The 26,543-nt window shown below is 42.6% G+C and overlaps 1 protein-coding gene across 2 annotated transcripts in view; it reads left to right on the top strand.

Annotated features, from left to right (window-relative positions):
* GSK3B (glycogen synthase kinase 3 beta) overlaps positions 1-26,428 on the top strand; it is a 148,931-nt gene extending 122,503 nt beyond the window's left edge. Inside the window, exons 9-12 of one of the 2 annotated variants that reach the window (XM_059838085.1) lie at positions 5,755-5,793; positions 8,144-8,330; positions 13,978-14,076; positions 21,130-26,428. In XM_059838085.1, the coding sequence (XP_059694068.1) occupies positions 5,755-5,793; positions 8,144-8,330; positions 13,978-14,076; positions 21,130-21,197 (393 nt within the window). In that variant the 3' untranslated portion in view covers positions 21,198-26,428. The remainder of the gene's footprint in view (positions 1-5,754; positions 5,794-8,143; positions 8,331-13,977; positions 14,077-21,129) is intronic. The other variant, XM_059838086.1, reaches the window with a different exon arrangement.
* The last annotated feature ends 115 nt before the right edge of the window (positions 26,429-26,543 follow it).

The following is a 26,543-nucleotide window of genomic DNA, read 5'->3' as shown; positions in this document are numbered from 1 at the left end:
TTCTCTTTACTTAAGCATAACCTCTGTCTTGTCTCCATTGTATAGACATGGAAACAGTTTCTACTGCAGGCAGCTCTTAAAAATTGAGAGTCTCTTCAGTGTGCTGTGGTTTGGTTGCCTTTGTTTCTCCTGTTCTGAAAGTACTTGCTGAATTTTTCAAACATGTAGGCATTTTTAAAATACACTTTTGGTGAGATAAATTCAAGTGTACTCAAGAGAATGGCTTTATTCCCCAAATCCAAATCTATACTTAGATGGCATCTGAGTAATAATTTCCAAGTAAGTGTTGAGCTGGAAAAAGACAGGAGTCATTTGCCTGACAGGGGAAGACACAGAGATAAAAACTGTCATGTTTAGATTAGTTTTGAGCATCTCTACCCCTCTGTTGTGCACTCTTTTGGATAAATACACAAGGACTTTTCTCTACATTACTTTGCCTTCACAATAAACTTGTGGGAGATTTGGGCAGGATCCCTCCCAACTTTTTAAGCACTTCTTTTTTCTTTCAGGAGCTTTTTCATTGTTTATACTTTTCAGGGTGGGGTTGTTTGTGGTTTTTTTTGTTGTTGTTGTTGTTGTTGTTGTTTGTTTGGTTTTTTGGTTTTTTTTGTTTGTTTGGTTTTTTTTTTTGTTTTTTTTTTTTTTTTTTTTTTTTTTTGTCTGTGTCTTTAAGCCAAATGGTTATAGCATAGGAAAACAGTGCATAAGATGAGACTTCAGACTCTAACTCATCTATTCTGGCACTTCTCCAAAACTATTGGCCAAATCTGGCTCCAGCTGAAGTTGTGCAGAACCACAGTTGGTTGTGCTAAAGAGTACGTTTGGATATTGACTTCAGAATTCATCTTTCTGCCATATTATGAAGTAATTTCTGCTAATACTGTAAAATACTTGCCTAATATTTGTCTCTTGATATCCTCTTGTGTGTATGTGTGTTTTGTATGCATGTTTTTCCAATACTAATCACTGTACCTTGAATGTTGAATAATTCTGTGCTTGTAGCAGACAGTCCTGTTGTCTTCCCCACACTCTGGGACTAGGATGTAGACCCTGTTCTCTCTCATGAACATGTTTTTCCACCCTCCAGAATTGGTTTCATGTCTTCATCCTGTCCTACTCCTGCTCTCCTTGTTCTTGTCTAGTTTTTAAGCAGATTGTTTTGCTTGTAATGCTTCCAAAGTGACTGCTCATACTGTAGATTCAAAGAAGAATACCAAACAGTCAAATGGATAACCAGACAGCTCATTTTGTCACTTCTAATTATAACTGATGACAAAAGAAAGTGAAAACTCTTTTGTCAGAAATCTTGTCAGTGGACTTGGATTTGGATTCAAGATGAAAATGCAAACTCTTCTCTCTGAGATTTTAGTCTGCTCTTTTGTAGAGGAACAAAGATACAGTGAGGATGAGATGTTTCTTTGGTTGCAGTTCCATAATTAGCATTAAGTTCATCATGGAGTGGGTCAGTTCTCCACCTCCCACCTGCATATTCCTGAAATGCGTTATGTTTTGCTGGGTGGTAAAAACCTCTGGAACAACACATGTTCAGGATTTGGGATCAATTTCCTTTATCTGACTGACCATTCTGCCCAGACTGCAGATGTTGGGACAAGGGACCAGGGCAGACCTGCATGTCCAAAAGGGCAGAACTCTGATTTCAAGCATGAACTGGGCTTGATTTATGCCTCTTGTGAAACTGTGCCCTGACATTTTTCTAAAGAGTACAGCTCTGTTTTTTGCTTGATGTATAGTGACTTAGAGGCAAAGAGTGAAAACAGCTTTTCTGGAGACTAACTTAAAAGAAAAAAAAAGGTTTTTCTGGCAAGTTCATATTTGCCAGCTCCTTTTTCAGCAGCAATGATTTTTGACAGTGCAAATCTCTTATTTTACATGGCTGAGAAAAGAAGCCAGGTTTGCTGGGTGGTAAATTGCCTTGCCTCTGCCCAATTCGTATGCAGTAAAGAAAGTACTGCTTAACAGTAAATGAGTGAGCACTAATGCAACATTAAGAAAGGATTTCCATCAGTGACTGCAGAAATCAAATGCTAAGTTTAACAAGTCTTCTGCAGTGTACCATCTGTTTCGGCATGCCACTGCAACACATCTGTCTAGACTATTCATAGTAGCTGTCTCAGCAAGGTTGAGAGCACTGAGGTACATTTTTGGGGATTGTCTTTCAATCTTTCATCTTTGGGGATTGTTCCTCTTAGCTTTGTTGTTTTCCTTTGGAGCTTGATAGAAGCAGAGCACATGCACTGGGTAATAAACGCGAGCTCGTTCTGTCTCCACAGGGTCCTCAATGGAAGGAGCCCAGTAAAAAGTGTGTGGTCTCAACAAGAAGTAGCTTTGAAGACAGGTTCCTGGTCCTGTTCCCAGTTCTGTGTTGGCTCATTTGTAAGCCACTTAACCCTTCTGTCTTTACTTCATTTTCCCCTGTCTAAGTGCCGTCAGACAGGAATTCTTGACTAATCAGGCGTTTACTATTTCTGAGGTGCTTTTAAAAAAAAAATAGAGGGATTTAATCAGAGAAGGAAGTGGGGGGATTATATATATTTTAAATCTCTCCCAACACTAGTGCCTCTTTTGTGGACATCTTTTAACCTCTGTTTTTTATCATGTGAGTTTTACACACTTCAAAATAGCCAAATGGCATATTTCAGAAATCCCATGCTGAAATTCTCAGGCATTTGGAACAAGACTAATCCCAAGAGCTTCAGGTGCAGCCTTGGGGGTTTTTCGTGCCAGCTAGAGCTCAGTGCATACTTTGCAGTCTTGTGTGTGTCTCTTCCCTCTTCTTTTGTTTTTGAATGTGTTGTGTTTCTCATGAGCCTTATTGTGTTAAACTTGGGTAATCAAAATGCTGCTTCACAGTAATTGTATTGTATGATAGCATTTTTTTAAAAGTTGATTTGAGGGTTGTGTTCTACATTGATGACTTGGCTTGTAAACAGTACAAGCTTTTGGTTGAAGGGAGGAGCTTTCTCTCTTACCTAATGTTCATGTGCAATAAAAAAATGTGCTTACAAGCCGAAAGGATGTGCACAGACTGTCAGCCTTGAATCGGTGGTGTGGGTGGTTCTTGGCAAAGCGTGTGAGTCTGAAGCTGGTGAGGAAATTTTTAACCATGGTGTCACAAACTTGATGTGTTAGCAACAGATGTCATTTTCCTAAGCCTCTGCTCTCTTAGGTAGCACAGCATGTAGGCAGTATTCACAATCTGCATGCAAGACGCACAGTGGTTGATGGCATGAAATCATGTCTTTTAATACACACTGGCTAGAAGAGCACCTTGGTGTCACATTGTGAAGCTTTGGCTTTGGGGCTTAATTACACCAAGACGATGGAGCTCGTGTTGTGCATGGAAAGTTTGTTTGAGGAATGTCAATGAATTGAAAGTCAGAGCAACCATTCTGTTAAAACAATACTTAGCTCTTGCCCCATGTGGTTTCATTTGAGAGCGGAATGCTGATGTGAGTGAAGTGAAATAGGAGAATTCTGTGCTTTCCGTCCTTTTTGTTTCATCTTTCCATGTGTGCAGAAAAATAAAATTCAGAAGGGGCGTAAACTCTGCTGCACTGGTAGGAACTATTTGCAATTAGTAAGATAAAATGTGACTGCTCTGCTAGTGCACAAAGCCTTCTTCTGAATTGAAGTCTCTTGGGAATGAGGGCTGTGTAGCGAACCAGGGACCCTTAAGCCTGAAATGTTGAAGAAGGTGGTAGTTCCAGAAAAATGAAGGGGGAGTAGCATAAAAAAATTTGCATTGATAGCAGTTCAGCTTTAGAAGGAGAGAGGAATGTGTCAGGCCTTGCTGGCTCGCTCTTATGGTCTGTTGGTATTTGAGCATCACTAGCATGCCTGAACAAAGAAACAACTCGCACTGGTCCCTCAGCTTTTTGGTGAGGTATAGATTTATTGGCATCTGAAGGGGGGAGGGAAAAACCAACAAAAGCACCAAAAGCTGTGGCTTTGGATGAGTCAGCATTTCCATTTGATATGATCATCCAGAGATTTTTGTAACTCATCCAAAAAAAACCCCAAAGAGAAAACAGCAACCTGGGTCTCAGCCTGAAATTCATTTGCTTTGCAGAAACAAGAGGTTTTGAGTTATTCAAGTGCAAATTTTTCTTGAAGAATATTGTATGTAAAGCCTTTTTTTTTTTGCATTTGTTTATCTCCAAAACAGGTTCATTTTTTAAAATGAAAACTTGAGCCTTCGGTCCCTCCTGTGGACAAATAGCCTTACACAAGGTCTTGTTTCATTTTAGAAAAATGAATTGCTGCGCCGGTGGGGTAGTATTTGATTGCTTTAAAAGTTCCTGTCAGTGTTTTATTTTTGGTTTTGATTTTGTTTGTGGACTTGCTGTGCCTTTTGCCCGGCCGTATTTAGTCTGCATACTAAATGTTAGTCTACCCAAACACTTTGTGCACTTAGCTTTTATTCCTTTTTTATTTCCGTTCTCTTTTTTCTTTCCTTTTTTTTCTTTCCTTTTTTTTTTCTTTTGCTTTCACCCAAATGTATTTTAGACCGAGACAGATTTTGCTCCGATGGGCCGGATTTTAGTCCGTGCACTAAATTTTAGTCCGCAGACTAAAAATAATCCGCGGATTATTTACTAAATTGATTCCCTCACTGAGAACTACAGAGACTTTAAACTCCTGCTGAGACATATGCACAAGGGGCTTCACGGCTCACAAGTCCCACTGTCTGTCCATCCTCCCACCCCTTCCCACCATGGAGCATCAGCCCAGCGTTGCCTTGGCGTCGGTGCCCTGTGGCATGGAAGTGCTGGCATAGCCATTGCCGTGGGTGGCAGCTGCTCGTGTAGTTCTTAGTGGGTGAATTGGGCAGCTTTCCCGGGGGAACTTTGCTGAATGGGAAGAGCTAAAAGACCGTAGAGGGCTTTGCTTTTATTTCTTAGGGTGTTATTCAAAAGGGAGGTGGGAGGGGACAAATTGAGGAGAAAAAAATTTCTTAAGTAACGGGTGCGACGGGTATGAGGGGGAATAAACCCGCAGTAGAGAGAAATTTAGTCCATACCCGCACTCCTGAGGTGGTACGTCCAGTTCCTGAAGAATCCTAAAGAGATAATGCCAGCAAACAAAATCCAGTGGAAGGGGAAGTCAATCCAAAATGGAGAATAATCCGCGGCGGCCTGAGGTACTCGTAGTGCACACAAATTAAAAATATCCAAATTTAAAGTATAGACCTCAGATTTTTACTTTGTCTTCAGCACAAATTACAAATTGCTAGGGATTTGGGGTTTTTTGAGAAAAACCCAAAACCATCCAGAAGTTTATATTGTGTGTCTGGGACAGATTTACAAGTGGGATGCATCTTTGGAGACATAATAATCTGGCCACTTGGTTCTGTGGACATTTATATCCAGGACCAAGGACTGAAAATTCCTTATTATGGCAATTTCAATTACCCTTTTAGTTCAAGTTAGAGTTTTGATTTCAATTTTTTTTATTTTTTTAGTAAATGCACTGGCATTGGAACATAAATTTCATATAGAAATGTTTCTATACTATGCCTCACCATTGCACAATCGATTTTTTGGCATACAATGTGGTGAAGTTGGACTTGCTGCTATGGAGACTGATGTTTAAAGTTTCTAATTGTATAAACATTTACTATGTCCCCCACACCATGGATTTCTTATAATATTGGCTATATTTTTCCTTGCTGGACTATTCTCTTTTGGATTGACTACCCCTGTTTGGATTATTTCACTGCATTATCATCTTTAGGACTCGTCAGGAACAGGACATTTCACCTCAGGAGTACGGGTATGTACTTAAATATTTTTTCAAATTACTAGGCCTAGCCTTGAAAAAAAAGGAGACAAATGCTAGAAGTGGAATAATTAAGTTCAAACTACATCATTGAGGCAGGAGCTAGGTGAATGTAACACAAGCTGATAGAGATGAGATGGGCACAGACCTGTAACTTCCTTCATGTGTTAGTCACCACTTGTTGCAGGGGAAGGCTATGTGAGCCCTGCTAATGTTTTTTGGGTTTTTTCCCCTTCCTGGTTTGAAGCAGTTAGGGCAGACTTTGGGAACTGCCTACCCCAAATGACTAATTCCAGATCCAAAAGCAGGCTGAGCAGTTCAATAACAGGGTTTAGGAAACATGTTAGGGTTTCAAGGACTTGAAAATGAAGAGTTTGGGTGGACAAGCAAGTACTCCTTTTACATATGTCAGATTTGTAACTGTCTGCCTACTAATTTTCTCAATATAAGGGCTTGTCATCTTTGCCTTAAGGAAATAAAACTGTTTTCTTTTTAAAATTTGTATAGTGGCTTATATGTGAGCTGTACTGAGGAGAAAAACACAGTTAAGAGTGAAGTACTAAAGTTTCAAGCTGTGATAAATCAAACTTGTTAAAATATTACTGTGAAGGTGCATGAGGGAGACCTCAGTAATTTTACCTCTCGTTAAATACAGAACAACTTCACATCTGTGGGTTTACCTCAAGACATACACATTTGTGCTACTTACTGTGTGGAGGTGGGGGGGAAGTCAGAAGGCTTTTTTTTTTTTTTAACTGGAGACAGTCTTGGATTTTGTTCTGGTCAGGCTGTGACTTGGGAGTAATAATTGCATCCTCTGTGTGCTGTGGTCACAAGCTCCGCAGGCAGTGGGCACAAAGCAGCTTCTGCTGTCTTTTCAGTAACACAGTGGTCAATACAGGCTCTCTGCCAGCAGTGTTAAGCTAAAGCCTTTCTTTTTGTCATTATAGGCCTTGTATGAAAACTTTTGCAGTTTGTTTTGCAATTACCTGGTAGAATTACCTGGTAGTAGGAATAAAGTCAGGTCTTCCTGTACATGGCTCCCTGACTTAGCTAGTCAGGATTCCTTTCCCCTCAAGTTAGTTAGCACAGCACACACTGCAGCAAACCCAGTGCTGCTGGCCCAGCTGGGTACCAGGGGCAGGAAATTTCAGTCCCTGCAGAACCTGGCTTTTGTGCTTGACTCTCATTCAAGAGAGCATATATGCCTGGTTTAAAACCTCCTAAAGGAGTGCCTATGCAAGTTTTTCATCTGTGATTAACTGCATGTCCCACGATTTTTATTTTTTTTTCCCTTTCTCTCCTTGGTGCTATGTGGCTTGAGTTCACACTGCACTGGTTCAAAGGCATTTTGCATTATCTCAATTTTTACCAAAAAAATGCTGGCATCAGAACTTAACACTTGTGCCCACCCTACTCCCTTTACCCCAGACTGCATTTTACCTGTAACATAGCAAGAGACAAGTGCGTGAGGAGGCCATCCAGGTCATGTACATGATTAACTCCTATTTTGCTTATAATGGAATGAGAAAGGAGTATAGAGAAGGTGGTTAGCAGTGGGTAGAACCATTCTTAGAGGCTTAAAACAAAGCTGCAGTGTAGAACTGCTTTTTGTAATCACTCAAATTGAAAATCTGTTAGACTAAAATAGTTGGTTTTCTTGACACCATTTTCAGCTGTCCTTATAAATACCAAATGTGCAGGAATTATCCCTATAAACTTACGGGAGTAGCTTGCCAGAATAAGGTCACAGCAGGAGTAACTTACAAATTGGAGCTAGACATTTCCTGCACCCCACCCGTTCTTTCCTTGTTGTTCTCCAAAGCTGAACAGCAGCCTCCATAGCAACAGTCTGACCTGCCTGCCTGCAAAAGTCCATATTAGTAAGACTTCCTTCGCTAGCCAAAAAAACCCCAACCCAAAACCATAGCGGGGCTGTATTATATTTTTACATTCAGTAAATCCTGCTCATTTTGAACCTTCTTCCCCACCTTCACTCCACCCCATATGCATGGCTGGTAGCACATGTGTGTGTTTGTCATGATTTTTGAATGAGTTTCCCCTTCATTCTCAAAGTTGTTTTTCCGAGTGTGCTCTCATGAAGTCTCTTTCTGGCATTGCACCTTCACTCTAGTGCAAGGCGTTGCAATTAACCCTTTCTCAACCCCAGGAATGGATTTTCCCACACTTACTGCAGGACTTTGATTAGCACAAACCGCAAGTTTGTTCCAGCTTGCTGGGCAATGAGAGGTTTAATTGCTCTGACTTGCTTCTGGTCAACAAAGAGACGAGACCTAGCCAGACAACGTGTTTCTCCTTGCTTGTTTTCTCGTTGTCCCCGCAGGTCTTCCGGCCCCGCACTCCCCCCGAAGCGATTGCGCTATGTAGCCGCCTGCTGGAGTACACCCCCACCGCCCGCCTGACTCCGCTGGAGGCCTGCGCACACGCTTTCTTCGATGAACTACGGGACCCAAACGTCAAGTTACCAAACGGGCGAGATAAACCTGCACTCTTCAATTTCACCACTCAAGGTAGCCTGAGAGCCTTGAAGGATCCCTTCTGTAGGAGGAAGTAGTGAGATAAATGTTGGTTGTAGAGCAGATGTTACTCCCTTGGAAGTAAAAATCTCTGAGTGGTACTAAGTTATTTAAGTAATTGCATAACCAGCTGTCCTTTTCAAAAGAAGAGGAAAAGGTCTTGAAGTTACAGGATTTTCCGAGTCTTGGTTCCTCCAATTCAGTTTTGCTGAGGTCCTGAGGGTTGTTGTTACTGGATTGCATCAGGAGGGATTACATGCTTACAGCATGTGTCTGCAGAGTATGAATATGAATAGCTTAGAGTCTGCAACGGGGCTGATGGCTTTGTGTGAAATATCACAGTCAGTGTACCATGCGGGTTAGAATATGATTTGAAGATGGACCTGCTTCTTCACACCTGAAACACCATGGCCAAGTAGTAACGCATGGTAGGTTTGGCAGAGAGGTTTGTAGTGTTCCTGCCCATTTTGATTCTGGATGCAAGATAAATACAGATGCTTTACTGTCCAGATTTAATATGCTGTACAGTTCATCTGGCATTACACTGACTCAGTTATTTAGAAACTGTAAAAATAAATGTACAACTAACTTTCTTATTTGAAGCCAGGCTGGTATCAGATTTTAAAACCATTAATCTATTTTTTTCTACAAAAGTCAGAAATGTAAAACTGATACCCCCCAGAATAGTTTTGCCTGCCAAGACAGAACATGTGAGAAGTATGGCATACAAGTATGCTTGTAATTAATTTTGGAGCACTTTTTCTGTTGTTTTTCTTTAAGTGATTAGCTGCCAACTCTCACCCTTTGAGCAAGAATAGTTCTGTATGCATTTTCTGTTGAAAGTGTAGAAAACACTTTTTGGCCCATTTAGCGTTAATGTCATTTTTCAAACTCTTTAGTGCATGCCGTGCCCTTCTGCCAAAATGTGAAACAACTCTCTCTCTCCTTCCACTTGTGGAGCCTTTTTATTTGGAGGAAAAAAAAAAAAAAGGCCATTTATGAAGCGTAAACACATTAAAGTGGTCAAGTAAATAGCTTGTGCTTCCGAGTCACTGTCCTCTGTGCTGATTTCTATATCTGTTGTTAGAAATGTAGTAGTTATGTTACAAGTGCTTCCTTATACTCCTGGATTGCCTTTTGTTTTGCCCTTCTAAGGCCATTTTCAGTAGTTTCTGAAGCCATCTAAAATACTTTCGGTCCCAGGATCTTAAATACAGCTTCACCCCTGTTTGTTCTTTTTGAAAGTATAGATTAATTGTTTCGTGATGGCATTAAGATTGAACTTACCTACTACACAAAAACAAGGTTTTTTAAAAAAGTTGGAAAGCTTTATAGTGAGTCAATTCAAAATGTTTTTCTTAGGGGAAAAACAGATATATGTATTGGGAGTGTGTCCCTGGTTCCCCTCAGATAGTGTAGAAGCTGCTGGATAAGCTACCCTAATGCTCAAGCTAGTTTAAAGCTCCTCTTTTGCCATCCTAAGGAGCTCATGTGCCCTCTCTCACAAAGCAACTCTTGGGAATGGTAAGAGAAAACAGTTTCTGTGGAGCAATTTCCTTAAGTTAAAAAAAGCAAATTTCTGTCATCTACAGGTGCCGGTTTTACCATCTATAAGGGGAAGGCAGGACACAGGCTGATCATTAATGCATTTCCAAACAAGCTCTGTTACAGGTGACCAGTCAAACTCAAAAAAAAAAAAAACCAAACCAGAGTTATTTTTAAATACCTCAATACATTGCTTTGCACAGGGATTTGAAGAACTTTGTATTTGATAAATATACAGCAGTCCTGACTCTGAACTCAAGATATACAAGAAGCTTTTGCTCCTTCTGTGACTACTGTTCAGTCCTTGTTCTCTGGTCTTTACTGTGCAAGGTTCCATAAAATTGGCTGCTCTAGAGCAGAAATCGCAACTGGAAAACAGATTGTTAGATGGATAATGAGTCATGTTAAGTCATCTGTGGTAATTTAAAAAGTAATAAAAGACAATTTTGTTTTAAATAGCATTTGTTTTCGACAGGCAATATTAAGTTCTAGAAGTGTTTGATTTGGCTGTATCCAGTTGCCTGAAACCCATGACTGCAGAGGGCTTGAAGGCAAAATTGTTAGAAATGACAAGATAAATCTGACCATTAAGGCATTGGACTGATTTTCAAAAAGAAATTAAACATCATACCAAATCTACAGACCTGGGCACTGATGCTGCTCAGATAGAGTCTAGAAAAAGAGCAGTGAGGGTATATGGAAGATCAAGATCATGGTCTTCGGCAGCTGCTGTAGTTGTGGGGCATGTGGGTGTTTATCTTAGAGATTAAATCTGTTGAAGAGACCATTGTCATGTTTAAATTAGAATTATATGATAATTGAGTTCTGAAAAAGTTATTTTGGCTAAGGAGGTATCTCTGCCAGCCACAGAGCTGCAATTCAGTTAGACTTTTAGATCTTCAAGACAAAAAGCAATTTTTCTCGTAGAAGCCACATTTTCAAATAGTCTGTGAGATGACTGCCATTTCGTAAACTGCTTGTAACATATCAGCAATTGTGCTACATCACAAAAGTCAATGTCACTCCATGTTGGCCACTGAAGACTGTAAAATTATTTCAGTGGTTCAGCACTTAGGAATGGTTATCATGCTTCTCAAAGATAAATTACTTTTTTATTTGAAGGGGGAATGAATTGGTATTTTTGTTTGTTTATATTTTAATGACTCTAGCCTGTGACCCTTTTTTTTTATTATTATTTAGAAGTTATATATGTATGTGTTTATGTGTATATATAATGAAAAGTTTGTTGTTGTGACAAAAAAAATAACATGGTAGAAGAATAATTTTTTCAGGGAATTCTTGGAGTGTTGATATATCAAGTAAAATAATACTGAGAAAGAACACTGCACTGTTTCCCAATACCAGGCATTTTCTTGTGTTTGGAGAATGAACGTGATCTGGTCTTCTAGGAAAACTGGACATTTTCATTCCTGCTCCTTCTTGGAGATCTTAAGTGGCTGCAAATGGTATGATTTGATCAGCAGAAAGGCAGAGGTGTTCTCCCAGGTGATGTGGATGGGAGTTGGGTCTCATAAACGAATTGTGATAGCTGCTCTGTTCACATCATGATATTGAAAACTTCTGTCTGGGTTGCCTTGACCACAATACCTTCAATAACAGCTGTACTGGTTGTAATTAACCCAGCCTTGAGTTGCACATTTGGTTTCCATAACCAGGCTACAGTTGAACACCCTGCCCAAATACTGTGGGGGAAATCACTAAGGACAAAGATTCTCAGTATTTCGTAGACTGTAGATAATCACAGGTCAATCTTTCTCCTCAGTATTGCCATGTCTCATGCTTAGAGATGGGATAGGTGCAAAAAATACATTATAGCAAAAATTCACCAAGTTCTCAAGCAAAGCTGCTATTAAACTTCAACCAAAAGAGTCCACTTTGTTTGTATGTCCTCTGAATTGGCCTGCTTCTCTTAAGTTCAAGACATTCAGAGTATGTTGAATTTAAGAAACTTCATATCAAGAAAGATAATGTGCAGTTTGAGAAAGGAACAGGATCATAAAGTCTTCTAGACTTTATGAAAGTTCCTTAAGGTAGCTTCAGAGAAATGGCTGCACTTGCATTAAACACAACAAAAAGCCATTATTATTGCCACAATGCAAAAGGAGGTGTTCTGATAACATTAGATGAAGGAGGAATGAGAAGGGGGTCAGTGTGCCCTTGCAGGGGTGGTGTTTTGTCTGATCAACTGGTTCTTGGGCTACAGCAACACTGACAGTCTGTAGCTGCACCTCGAGGCACTGTGCCACAGCGAAAGGTAGCAAGTGTCATGGGGTTTCCTTGTTTTAGTTCTACTTTTGTTTGGATCACAGCCCCATATTGTTTTGAGTGATGAGCAGAAAATAATGCAGAGGTGATAGAAACTTTCAAAAGAGCAATGTAAAGAGTAGGTTCCCAGTAATAACAGATCTGGGAAAAAATACTAAGGGAGCAATGTTTTCTAGCACAAAGCAGCTAATACCCAAGATAGCATTGAAGTTTAGGTTTATAACTGGTGTTCCAGTTTGACATGTAAGGATTCATGTTTCTTCAGTTTATTTTTCCACTTAAAATGGAGAGTCACAAATTCTGCATAACACTATGAATATATGAATTCTGAACTACTCCAGCATGAATTGAGGATTTTGTATTTGTACAAGTGCTGTGAGTACTGAGGCTTTCTAAAAGGACTGGCTAAGTCTGCTTAGACCTGAGTGGAGTATTGCAAGATAGATGGGTTGCAGGGAGTGTAGCAACCTGCTTGCATTCATAAGTGCTGAAACACTATCTTAAAATGTGTAGTAATAAGAGGCTTGTAATCAGGGGAGTCTTCTGCCTCTTGCCTTCCCAGCAGTAATGAAACTTAATGTAACAGCAGAGAAAAAAAAAATCAGCAAGTGGACTGCTGCATCTTTTAGGCCCTGAGTTTAAAGCTAGCATTAAAAAATAGCAATAGCCTCTTAAAAATGAGCCCAAATAATTTGAGACTGTCTAAAAGCACCTTACTGAACCTGTGCCATGATTTGGCCGGGCTTCTGTACAGCCTGTGCTATCTGGAGATCTTGCGTAAAGAGCTGTCTGTTCTCCTGTTCTCAGTTCTCCTCCAGATGACCTCCTGGAGCTCCAAAAGTCATCAGTCTCCTTCTGTGGGGTGACTGTTCGCATCCTTTTTTACCGGATGTTGCTTTCTCAGGAGACAGCCAGTCACTCCTGTTTCTGAAACAAACAGGACCTGTCTTGTCTCGGCTCAGTCCCACCTTCTGTGAGGCACTAGATTCTCTTGAAAGGGTGCCAGAAGATTGTCATTTGTTGGCAATGTGTTGCCCTTAATCCTCCTACAGTTGTGGCTGTAAGATGCCTATTTCTCATTCTGATACACACTGAAGCTATATTAGATTTGGAGCCTAAAAGACATGACTATTTTTTCCCTGGTTAATGTCTTCAGACAGAATGATTGCATCATTTTGTTGTCCGTTTAAATTGCCCGGCTGACCAATTCCCTTTGCCTTTCCCTGTCCTTTTAAAGGATACGTTACCTCTTCTTGGCCTCGCTCAAGGAGACTGCTGTGAGAGATTGGTCTTGGGTTCCTGGGTCCTTGAGAAAAAATGATGCTTGAGTGAGCCAAAGAACTAATCCCTGAAGCTCTTGGAGCAACTGTTGCAGCTGCTTGCTTGCTGAACCAGTGCCCAAAGCAGCACCACTGTTATCAGCCTTCTCCCTGGGACTGATTGCAGGTGGGCTTGTGAAGAAGGGGATCCTTCTCCAGTGCTCAGAAGGAAGCAGCATTATCAGGCCATTGACAAGGTACAGGCTTGGCTGGTTCTTTGCTCACTCCCAAGCCACTGTCTTTCTCTAGGAAATTATGCCTTTGCAGCACTATATGTAGTTTTGGCAGTCTTGCTCTGGAGACTGCCTTGCTAAATATCACTGTGGTTTCCTCTCGCTGGTTGGCAAAGAAGAAAATGTAACATGACCTTGGGCTGTAAGGGCATGTGTTTCACCTGAGGTGCCGTTACAGGGGGAAACCCTAGGAGCTGATCCTGCATGTGGAGCACTTTGTGGATGATGAGCTAACTGTTTGTTCCACCTCCCCTCCAGAACTGTCAAGTAACCCATCTCTGGCTTCGGTCCTCATCCCTGCTCATGCCCGGAACCAAGCAGCTGCTTCAACCCCTACAAATGCTACAGCAGCCTCAGGTGAGAACATGCAACTGCCTGCCTCCTTCCCTCCCCATCCTCCTTCCCGCTGCCCAGGCGCCTTCCCTTTGCCGAGACCCACGAGCCACCTCAGCCCACAAAGTGAACAGGGAGGAAGGGATTGTTTTAGTATCACCGGAACCTTGGTTTTGGTAGGTGGTCATTTGTGTGCCAGCTGTGGTCACCAACCCAAATCTCAGCCCAAGCCACTCAAACTTGCATTTGATTGCTTGATTTGTTGGTCCTTCTCATGGTTGGTTTGCACCTAATATCTGTGCTCTGAGCCATCCTGAAATTAACAGAGTTGGTGAATGAGTTGTGATGCCTAGAAAAAAAAGAAGCAGCTATCTCAGAGCATGTGGCCTCTGTGTAGTGTGGATGAAGAGCATTTTTCCCTAAGGGCATTGGCATCTAAAAGTCTAGTTAGGGAGTTCAGTCAGCATGCTCGCTGCCTCATCTTAGTAATTGCAGTTGCTTCCTACTGACTTTGCTTGTGTCATCTTCAGGCACAAGGCAGATATTTTTGTGTTTTGGCCAGCACGGAGTGAATTTTTTGTTTGCCTCCTGCTCTCTCTGGTTTCTGTCAGAAACCTTTTAAAAGCTCACTGTGGGCCTTTAGCCACTCTGTATTGTATTCTGTTTCCAGTGAAAGTTTTAACGCCTAGTAATACCAGTTGGGACACTCCCAAAGAAACTCCCAGGTGCTGCAGGATGTGGCAGAGGTAATTCAGTACATGGCATTCTTCCTCTGAGTCAGCCCTGATTCAGCACACCAGAGGCTTTCTTGGGGCTTGGGCAACCAAAGGCAGGCTGCAAAACAGGTGTGCTTCCACATGTCCTGCATGCCCATCAGCCCCAGTGCACAAGGGCTGTCAGCCCTTTTGCAGTGCAGGGCACTTCCTTAGCATGGGAGAGCTGATGAGGAGAAGGCCTGCTTCAAAAGCTGCTCTTGAAATGTGCAGGAAAGCATTTGCTGGTTGATGTGCTGGACATTTACCTGATATTAGATGCATTTGGTCCAGCTAGTGCTGTACAGAGAGAATTTTCATGCTTTGGGACAGATGCAGCAGGTTTGAAAGATGAGATATCTCTCTGAAATGGCAGCAGCAGTAGATTAAAGGCACAACTTGTACCATTTACGTACTCTGAATTTAGGAGAAAGCAAAACTGCTATTTTCAAATATACTGTTTGTTTCATACACTTGGCAGTATTTTGCAAATAGTCATGTTCTCTGTTTGCCTCTTATGTGCATCTGTTGCTCAACAACAAGTGAGAAAATAGATAAAGTAGTAAAAGTGATTAAAAAGTATAAAGTACAAACATGGAAAATTATTTTAAGCCTTTCTGAAAAATATAGTTTCACCTAATATCCCTTTCATGCCTTTAAGGAGTTCTCTCCACCAAGACACAAGTCTTGAGGAATTAATGGAGTTAAGAAATCTATTTTCACTCAGCACTTTTCAAGGGCTTGTATAGAGAGAAAATGCATTAGCCCAAGTCCTAAATATGAAGTAGAAAAAAAAAAAGGCCAAAAAACCCCAACCCATTCCATATTATTGATGTCAACATTTTTAAAGTTTCTGTTTGCAAGCACTGCACTGAGTTGGGATATGTGCTCCTATTTGTGGTTCAAAACTAAAAATAATAGCCTTGCTGATTGGAAAGAAATTGTGAAATTAAGTTTTGTATTGCACAGCTCTGGCTTTCTACAGTTGGTTGTTTCCTACATGATGTGGGTTTCTCACAGCAGGTGGTGGGAATGTCATCAGAGTTATGATGTTTAGGATTAGGTCCTGTTGAGGTTCTTTTAATCTGTTTTGCTTTGCATGCTGATGCTACACTTACCAAGAGATTTTCATACAAGGAATAAGGAGTCCCTTCTTTCTCTATACCCCCTGCACCTCCCAGATCAGTAAATGTTAAGTTCCTCAGTAACTGCTAAAGCAGTGTGGGAGCAAGTCTCCCACCTAACCCAGGGCATCCTGACAGGCAGGAGACTTCTCTGCAAAACGTTTGTGTGAGTAAGCAGTACAGGTTCAGAAACTGCTTTTCTGAGTGATGATGATGCAGCAAAATGTAGCTCTCAAAGCAATAAAGGGAAGAGCAAATATATAACTGTAATTCACATTACTAGTGCATAACTTGTGCCCCTCTCTGGCAAGCAGTGTTAAAAAGCCACATTTGTTGTCAATTTCCTCTTCTCTCGAGGCAAAGCTGTACTTGCTCTAGTAATGGGACCTGGATTTGCAGTGGGAGTGTGTAGCCTTGCTGCTCTGGCATTACTAAATTCTCCTAAACATTTATGAGAAACACTCTGACATAGTGGCATGTATAAAGCAAAGTGTAGGCAAAAAAAAGATGAGATTTATTGGCCCCTGCTTGAAATGATGTGCTAGCTTTCTGTGAATTGTGCTGGCCATTGATGAAAAATGCCAGTGCAGTTGTATTCCTAGGGATGGCTAGAGGAGGAAGAGAATGCTTTCATAACTGTGCAGCCACAGCATCTGAGAGGGGAGCCTGCAGACCCAAGCTGAATGCAGTGTGTATCTGCTTGTGTGACTATGTTTTTATTCTGGATCAGCCAGCAGTAGTAGCTACCTCTCTTTAGTCAGCGTTAAGATGGAAAGAGCATAATTGCCATCTGCAGGGAAGTTGTGCCAGCAGGGATTCTGGGGTCATCGTCTTAGGCATCCCGCTGTGTTGATCCCGTGTAATCCCAAATGCAGTGGTGTGACTGAACTTTCAGCAACAAAACAGATTAGAGCTGATGTTACCTGCCAGTGTGTTGTAGTTGAAAAACACCACAGTGCTCCATTAAATAAGATTTAATGCATTTGTGGTATTCACATTGAAGGAATTTTAAAAAACTTGAATTTCTTAACCAGGAGAAGATGGGCAAGCAATTCTCTCAGAGTTCTACAAGCTCAGAACAGGGATGAATCCATGACAAGAGAAGTAAAACTTGCCCATTTTGACAGGTTTGCTCAGAGTCTGGATTTCTACATCCATAGGCAGGCACAATATGAAAACCAGGCTATCCTCCTCCTTCCCCTTGTTTCCTCATGCTGTGAGGATTCTCAGGCTGGTGGTGGCTTTGTTTCTGTGTCTTTGCAGATGAGCAGCACAGCCTGTCAGCATCACAAATGCACCCAGCTAATGCTGTCAGCAGTGCTAATGGGCTTTCTCAGTCTGAGCTGGTGTCTCTGTCGCTCTCTGAACTGTAGCCCTGTCCTTCCCTTTCAGGAGGCTTTTAAGGAATGTCACGTACCCTCCAAGAAAGCTGAGGCACTCCTTAGAGGGAAAAGCTGAATTAAAAGAAGTTCTCTATAATGATGAGAGAAGCTTTTGCCCTCTGAAAGAACTTTTGGAAGCAGCTAGCACTTAAGCCCTGATGACGCTTCTTTGCCTGCACAGGCAGAGGTGTCAGGCAGTGGTCCAGGACATAGAGGCTGCCCTGACCTTGAGCTGGGCACTTGTCTGTCCTATGCCACAAAGCTGCGTGCCAGCTCCTAGCTGTGCTCCCCAGCAGGGCTGTGCTGTCCTCTGTCAGCATTGCTGAGGGCCTAGATTTCCTTCTCTTAGGCCCAAATACAGATTTTTCATGGTGAGAAATGAATGTCCAGAGAACCTCATACTCCAGTTGTGCTCTTTTTCTGGTGCTTCAGCAAAGTGATGCTGGAATAAGCCCCGCTTTGTTCCTCAAATGCCCTGTTGAAGCACAGTCAACAAGTGAGCTGAAATGTTAAAATACTGCATTTTCTTGCAGGCTTGGAGCCAGGGCAACCTTGAGCTTACTCTGTCAGCCTTAAGGATTCTGTCCCAGCCTGGGGGGACTTCTCTATTCTATATGTATATATTGTTGTGAAAAGCCCCAAGAAAATGTTCTTGGCCTGCATCACCTGATTTATTTTAACATGTGGCATATGTATTTCTCAGGAACTCCCCTGTTACAGTGATGACAGAAAATGAGTGTATGTTACATGAAGTAGCTCTATCTCCTCTTTTTTCTTTACCTCTGTGTAGTAGCAATGTAATGATAACAATTTCAGCCTCTACTGTCTTCAGGAAATTGAGATCAAAAGATATGTTTCATTTCAGCAAATGAAATGCAAGCATTTTTGTACACATACAGAGAAATCCTCTGCCAACAGTATAGACTCCAGCTGGACTGCTCGCATCAGGCACTGCCAGCAGATGTTGCATTAACTGCAGTTTATCCATACTTGAAAATTAATCTAGAGCATGCATAGTCAGATTTTAAAGTGTATAAACTATTATCTGGCTAGCTGGGTCACTTCTGTTTTCTGTGGTCATTTTTGGTCTGCATGCATGTGGGATTTGGGAATTGCTCCTTCAGGGAAATTCTCCACGTAGGAGGGTGTCTCTCCTGCAAGACCAGCTTCCCACATAACACTGGAACTGTCGTCATGCTGCCTTGGTGCTTTAATTGCATGAGCTTTGTTTTTGTCATGGTGGTCATTCCTTTGTAAAGGAGGGGATGCAATTAATTTGGGGTCAGATAGAAGGGAATCAGAAACTCCAGAAGGGAATCAGAAACTCCAGGGCAGTCATCTGGCATCCTCTGCCCACAGGACGATTTGTCTTTCTTCCCACACATTCCTTGCAGCATTTCCTTTTCAAATAGGCATCACCCTCTCTTCCCACTTGTCAGTTGTGTTTCTGGATGCTGCTGATTGTTTGATTTCCTATTTTTGTTGCTGTTGTCAATGTTACTTAATTTGTGACTCAGCAAGTGCTGCCCATTTCTAGCCAGCATGTTGGCAGACTGGAGGGAAGGGATGCCATCCAGAGGGACCTTGGAAGGCTTGAGGGGGGCCTGTGTGAAACTCCCTGAGTTCAACAGGACCAAGACCTGCCCCTGGGTCAGGGCACCCCAGGCACAAATACAGGCCAGGCAAAGAATGGATTGAGAGCAGCCGTGAGGAGGAGGATTTGGGGTTGTTGGTTGATGAGAGGTTGGACATGAGTTGACAACATCTAGTTCTAGCCCAGAAAGCCAAATGTATCCTGGGCTGCATCAAAAGCAGCTTGGGCAGCAGGTCAGGAGAGGTGATTCTGCCCCTCACTCTGGTCTGTGACACCCCACCTGAAGGGCTGTGCCCAGCTCTGTGGCCACCAGCATAAGGATGTGAACCTGCTGGAGCAAGTCCAGAGGAAGGTGATTAGATTATCAGGGCCTGGAGCGCCTCTCTCTTGAGAGAGTTGTGACTGTTCAGCCCAGAGAAGAGAAGGCTCTGGGAAAACCATATAGGAAACTTCCAGGACCGAAAGGGGGCCTACAAGAGAGACAGGAAAGGTCTTTTTACAAGGACATGAAGTGTTAGGACAAGGGGAAATGGGTTCACTCTGAAACAGGGTAGGTTTAGATAAGGAAGAAATTTTTTACTGTGAGACTGGTGAGGCACTGGCACAGGTTGTCCAGAAAATCTGTGGCTGCCCCTGCTGCCCCTGGAACTGTTCAAGGCCAGGGATGGATGAGACTTTGGGAAATCTGCTCTAGTCTCTAGTGGGAGGTGTCCCTGGCCTTGGCCAGTAAGTTGGAACTGGATGTTTTTTAAGGTCCCTTCCAAGCCAAAGCGGTCCATGATTCAGTTCATTGCCTTTGTTTGTGGCTGTGCTCAGGTAAGTGTAGCTGAACAGGACGGGGTTTTGCTAACAGGTGACTGTAGAGCATTGCCCAGCTCGTCTGTGATAGAGAAATGTTACTGCGCACCCAGCACCCACCGGTGGGTTTTGTCATGTCTGGTATTCCTGCTCAACACACAGCCCTTCAGGCAGAGGTCACCCAATCTGTTCTTTCTTTTTAGAAACCCTTTCCATGTGTCTTTTCAAATACATGGTTTGCCCAGTCTGCCCTCTTCTGTACCAAGATAATAAGTCTTTCTGATATTCTTTCCTGTTGCAGTATCAATAGCTTTGCAGTTAATCTTATGAGTTTCACCCACCACTTAATTTACTGACAGTCTCTTGGAGAAAACCTCATTTAATACCTCTTTCCCTTCCTGTATTTTACACGTTTAGGTGTTTACCCACTTAGAGATAAGTATCTTATAGTCTTTCTGATTTGGCTAATTAGATACTATATAGAATGGCTCCAGGTGAAATTGGTGCGGTTTTTTTCCCCCTACCTATTCTTCTAATACTAAGAAGAGTTTTTAGAGGAAGTTCCTAATGCATGCAGCTGATGAAAACACAGTTACAGTTAATTTCCTTTTGGTATTTCTTTGCAAACCCTCTGTTTTCTTGAAATGCACTTTGACATGTGCCCTTGATCCTGTGACTTGTCTCTCTGTGAAGCATTGTCCCTCCCTGAGAAAGTGTTGGAGGCATTTACTGCAGAGATCCAATCCTCTAACATATCATGTGCTTGCATAAACCTCATTACTGGCTTCAGGCCTTGATGTTAAGCTGCTTCAGCAGTTCAGAGGGTGGCAGATCCAACTTGGGTTGAGCAACTTCAGCAGACTTGAAAGACTTTCTCAGGCAACAAGTGCATGAATTGCACATTGGCACACCAGCTGTTTCTGCCAGGGGAGCAGGCTTGTCACATTCCTTGTCTGCGCTCATTCACACATTCAACTAACAGGCAGACTTATTGTAAGAAGGACTAACTAACAGCGTGAAACTTTGACATTCACCAATGTGAAACCTCATAGTGACCACAGACACCGGTGTTGCCTTTGGCAATGCCAGCGTGCCTTGTCCTGCAGTTACGGGATGTGACATGGGCGACTTTGCGCTGCGCAGCCAGTGTCACAAACTGCAGAACCTGCTGGAGCCCAGCCCGCAGCCCTCAGCCTTCCAGGTTGCTTTTGCCCTGCTTAAAGACCATCTTCCATCTTTCCCCAGATTGGATTGTTCCTTCTGCATGTCCTGAAGTCAGCGCAGTCATCCTAACCAAACACCTTCTTGGTGGGAGTTGTGGGTTTCCCCTTGGGGAGAATGTCATAGCTGTTGTTTCCAATATGTCTCTGTTTTGGAGGTAATGCTGGTTGTTTTTTCTCTCTCCCCTTCTTGTCTGTTGTTTGCAGATGTTAACGCAGGAGAACGAGTTCAGACCAATAGTGTAGCTACAGCATCAGCCTCCAACTCCACCTGAACCAGTACCAAGCAGCCAGCTGCACAGGAAAAATCACCAGTAATTTGAGTCTTGCTCAGCAACACTGGTCACATTTGGAAAGAAAATTAAAAAGAGGAAAAAAAAAATCAACAAAACAACAAACCAACCAACCTGTTCATTTTAGTGTTCAATTTTTTATTATTATTATTGTTGTTCTTATTTAACCTTGTAAAATATCTATAAATACAAACCAGTTTCATTGTATTCTCACTCTGCAGGGTGTCCGGGGCAGGGGACTAGGTGGGGGGAGGAGGGAAAGCGGAGCAATACAACACACCAATGTCTCCCCTCGACAATCTCTTCATGTTGGAAGTTTGCTGTTGTGTACTTCAGAACCAGGACTCTTGCCTCATACCCCCTCCCACAACAGAAAGAAGGAAAAAAACGAAGCAAACAAATCCCAAACCTCATTCTCTGCTGAAGTTCTTTTTTTTTTTACCCTCTTTTTTTATTTTCTTTTTAAGTGAAGTTTCGGACTTTGATGTAGTGCACAGCTTGAATTTGGTCGGGAGCTTAGCAGAGGTCATTCAACAGAGCTCAGCGTTTCTTGTCAGCAAATCCATATCCCAGGTTATCTGAAAAACTGCCCTGGCTCGGCACGGGGAGCGGGCGACGTGGTAGGAAAATAGGTTGCCATGGGGTGGGGGGGAGGGTTTGCCATGTGTCTAAGGCTTGAACCGCTAGCGGAAGCCTTTCATTTTAAAAATCAGTGCTAGTGATGAGGAAATCTGCAGCTTCATGTGGGAAAAGTCTTGCCCAAGTGGGTGATATATAATATAATACACACACATGCACGAACAGTAGCGGTCAGCTCTGCCGAGGCATCCCCTTTGCCCAGCCGGAGCTCCTGCTTTCCGCGTCTTGGGCCGGCTCCCAGCTTCAGCAGAGAAGAGCGGACGAACAAAATCCTCGGCAGGGGCAGGGGCCTAGCTGGTGGATGGATGTTAAGGGACTTTTTGGGAAGTGGCCACTGTGACAGTGTGTTTGGTTGGGTTTTTTCTCTCCCCACCCCTCCTTGGCTCTTGATTTGAACAGGCTTCCCTTTCCTAAGGTGCATACAGGAAAAGGACACCAGGGTTTATAATGTGAACTGTAACAGGCTACTGGTTTATTTTGTAATACTTTTTTTTTTAACTGCACTTTTAACTTGCAGGATGCCACATTCTCCGATAGTTCTGATTTTAAATCCACAGGTAGAATCTGTATTTAATTTTCATCTTTTTTAACCTCTTGCTTTTTCTTTTTTTTTTTTTTTTGATCTCTATTTATTGATGCGTGTTGCCACGTCGCCATTATGTTTTTACATTGGTAGAATATTAAAATACACATCCGAATGCTCTTGACGGTAATTTGTACCTGCTGACTTGTAGGAAAGCTGGCTCTATATGAGTGTGTGTGTATATATATTATATAAATATATACATGTATACATAGACACAATACTGCTTTTTTTATTTTGTCGACGATCTTGAATCGGTCTGACTGAAGCGTGAGGTGAATGCTTGTTCTAGTCCATCAGTTCAGGGTCCAGGTTTCCTCCCTGCGACGGCGTGCGGTGCGAGCATCCACGTCTCTCTTCCTGAAGTCAAAGCAATATTCCTTGCGAAAGGGTCAGGTGAGCGGCCGGATGCAGCCCCGGCGCGGAATCGAGACTTTTGGAGACCTGATCTTGTGGTAGGCTTGCGGTTGGTGTCCGCTCCAGCCTTATCCTTCTTCAGAGAAACTGTAGTCGCCTTTGGTGCTTACCGAGCCGTTCCTCGACCCGCGGATCTCTAAGGCAAGCAGTTGCTTTTCGGGAACACGCGGAACCTCGTGTGGCCCGGGGGGAACCGGCAGTAGCGGCTTTGGAAGCTCGGCCGCCGCAGGGGCGGCAGGGGCTTGGTCACGAGCTCGGTGTGTTTCTTCTTGTACCTTTTATGCTGTTGACGTGGGATTTTTTGGAAACTGTCTCTTAGCAGCCCCGGAACTGATAAAAGCTCTGCCCTCTCCCTCCTGCCTGGCACGCGGTGGGTTTGGGGACGCAGGAGCTGATTGAAGAGGTGAGTGACCACCTACCATGAAACCAATAAAACCCTCAAGTTATACCCCTCGGCAATTTGCTGTTGGGCACACACACACACATAAAAAAAGAAAGGTTTTAAAGCTTTTTTGCATTCTGGCTGGCTGCAAAGGAAAGCACACCCACGTTGAGAAACAAGGCTTTCCAAATCCCTACCTGCAACTTAATAGAAAGGGCTGAAGAGCGTCTTAACGCGTGCGCTCGGCTAGTCAGTGTCCTGAAAGGTAAGTGAAGGGGCTTGGTTGACCCAGTGATCCAAATTCATGCAGGAGACTCAAAAAGTAGGACAGTGGCAGGGTATGGATCTGCTGTGTAGACAAGACTGCTGAAGCATTGGCCACAGGCGCTGTTATTTGGAGGCAGTAAATTACAGACTCTTTAAAAAAAAAAAAAAAAAAAGTAATAAAAATATATTGAAGAAAAAATGCTGCTTGTGCCAGGACATGTGGCTTTTCTTTTTCATTTTTTTGTTAAAGACTGGCGGAGGGGAGTCAGAGCGTTTCTCTCTGGTTTTGTGGCTGTGCCGGCGTCTGTGTGTGTCTTGTGTGTGTGTTAGGCTGGGGGGAGGGTCAGGGGTGCCCCTCTGGTTTTATTTCTGTTTTCAAGGATCATAGCAGGATCACACACTCTTTTATACAAGTTAGATCCAGGTCTTTGAACAACCTTTTTTTGTAAATAAGAAAAAAAGAAAAAAAAGAAAAAAAAAGACAGAAAAATAACAACAAAAAACAAAGCTCCTCACCAAATTCAAGCTTGTACATTATTATTTTTGGTTGTTTTTGAATTTTGAGTTTTATTGTTTTGTATGTAAATATGTGGACCCAGGAACTGTTATTAATGAGCAAAAAGTTACCGTTCAGGGCAGTGATTCTGTTTAATAATCAGACAAAATGTAGACGAGCTTTTTAAAGCCATATAGTTTTAACTCTGTACAGTAGGTACCGGCCTGTATTATTGTAACAATAACTCTAGCGATGTATAGTGTATCTATATAGTTTGGAGTGCCTTCGCTTCCATGATTTTTTGAATTTTATTTCCCTTTTATTTTTTTTCTCCTCCTTCTTTATTAACAATGTCTCCCACCCCAAACCCGCATCTTTGCTCCCCCCTCCCCACCCCGCTTTCTAACTCTTTGAGTGCTGTAAGGTTTCGGTGATACCCTGATCGGTAGCGGATCGAAAAGAAACCATCTCCACCGTCATTGACTTCATTGGAGCCGTGGCTTTGTTCTGGGAGTCTCTAAGGTGCCCACCCTGCCCTCCTCCTCCCGCTAGCAGCAGCTGGTTTCATTCGGACCCTTGCCCTAGCAGCCCATTTAGATTTTGCTTGTCTCTCCCCTCAACCCTGCACCCAGGAGCATCTGGGCAGCGGCAGCTTCCAGGAGGCTCGGCCTTCCCACCCTCGCTGCGGCTGTGCCGGGGGCAGCGGCGAGCGGAAAGGGTCCCCCAGGGAGGGAAAACCCCACATCCTGCAGGGTTGCTGCGCTTGGAGGCGTTTGGCATTTGGGCATCGCCGTAGGAGACTGCTGCGGTGTTTTTTTCTGCCGGGAGGACTTTCTGTTCCCTTTCTTCTCCCTATTTTTCCCCCACATCCTTCCCTGAAGTCACTTTTATTTTCTTGAGATAAGTTTAACATGACTCTTGATTTCTTGTGCCCAGCACGAAGGCCTTGTTTCTAAAACTAGTTTGCTTGTGTTTTACTACCTTGTTAGTATTCCACATAAGATTGTCTTGAATGGGAAAACACGTAACTCTTTACCAAACCAAAGGTTGCTGTTTTATTTCGAAGCATCTCGTGTTCATTCCAGTGAAGCAGAGGCTGCACTTTCTTTCTGGTGACACGAAGGTCAGTGATGCCAAGCTGTTGGCGACAGTCTGCTCAGAGCTGTCCCTTTCTTCTTTTACACTCTTTCGGGCTTCTTTTTTAACCCAGTGTGGTCTTGATGTGTCCTCTACGTCAGCCCTGCCGTAGTGGGTCCCTGAGCCGGGCTGGGTCCAGTCTGTCTCCCCTGATGGACACTCAATCAAGACGCTGGTGTTCTTTACTATTAAACTTATCTGCCTTGCTAGGGAAAAAGAAAAAAATTACCTGCAAAAGAAAATTGACTGGTAGAAGACCTCTGAACACTCTGTCCCCTTATTTCGAAGCCAAGCTTTACCTAAAATAATGGCAGGTGCCTGCGACTTGCAACCTAAAATTCCCCCCCAGTTTTCAGTACTTGGAAAAGCAGAAGTCAAGCAGCCTGTCAGACTCGTACTCCTGTACTAGGAACCTCAGCCACCGCGGAGCAAAAGGAAAAGCCGATGAGGAAAAGCACAGTAGGGTATTCGGTCCGGGCTCTGCCTTCCGGAGACTGCCAGCGGGTACCCCTGGGGTGGCAGCTGATTTCCACGGGGCTCTCGGCCGGTTCTGGTCATAGTTGGCTTCGTTTTGCAACACTGCAATAATGGCAAAACGACAGGAAAGGAAAACAGTACCTAAGGGGTTAGCTCGAGAAAAGTAGCTTCCTTGTGTTGGTCTTTCTCAATTTATTTTTAATATATATATATAAAATATATTTATATATATATAATTTGCTTGCCTGTAAAATTTGCGTTCATTAATGTGTTGCTGATGGATCACTTGGGCCTGTACACACCAATTAGCGTGACCACTTCCATCTTAAAAACAGAAATCTAAATATATATATATTAAGGACTGTGGGTTGTATACAAACTATTGCATACACTTGTGCAAATCTGTCTTGATTTAAAGGAAAAGCAAAACCTGTATAACATTATTACTACTTGAATGCCTCTGTGACTGATTTTTTTTTTCATTTTAAATATAAACTTTTTTTGTGGAAAGTATGCTTAATGTTTTATTATTTCCCCCGCCCCATTCCCCTTGTAAATACGTTTTGTTCTGTGTGACTCGGTTCGGAAATAGTTAACTGGTACTGTAATTTGCATTAAATAAAAAGTAGGTTAGCCTGGAAATGAAATTTAAAAAAATACCAAGTGTGTGGTCTTTATTTCAAAAAATTGCCCTATTCTTCCTCCTCCTCTCTCCCTTCTCTGACCCTTGTTCCTCACCCTCATGCCTCTTTCCACTCTGCGAGAATAGGTGGACGTGAATCTTTGTAATAATAAAGAAAAACCTCAAGAAACGAGCATGTTTTCTTAACTGAGCTGTGTTATTCCATGCTATTTTTAAAGAGATGCCAGCTTGTCTATGATACCGTTTGATTTGATGGAGAGAGGAACCCTGGGACATAAATATTTCAA

The sequence above is a fragment of the Haemorhous mexicanus genome, chromosome 2 (assembly GCF_027477595.1).
Source record: "Haemorhous mexicanus isolate bHaeMex1 chromosome 2, bHaeMex1.pri, whole genome shotgun sequence".
Classification (NCBI taxonomy): Eukaryota; Metazoa; Chordata; class Aves; order Passeriformes; family Fringillidae; genus Haemorhous; species Haemorhous mexicanus.
Note: the sequence above shows the minus strand (reverse complement) of the source record. Positions and strands in the feature narration are given on the sequence as shown.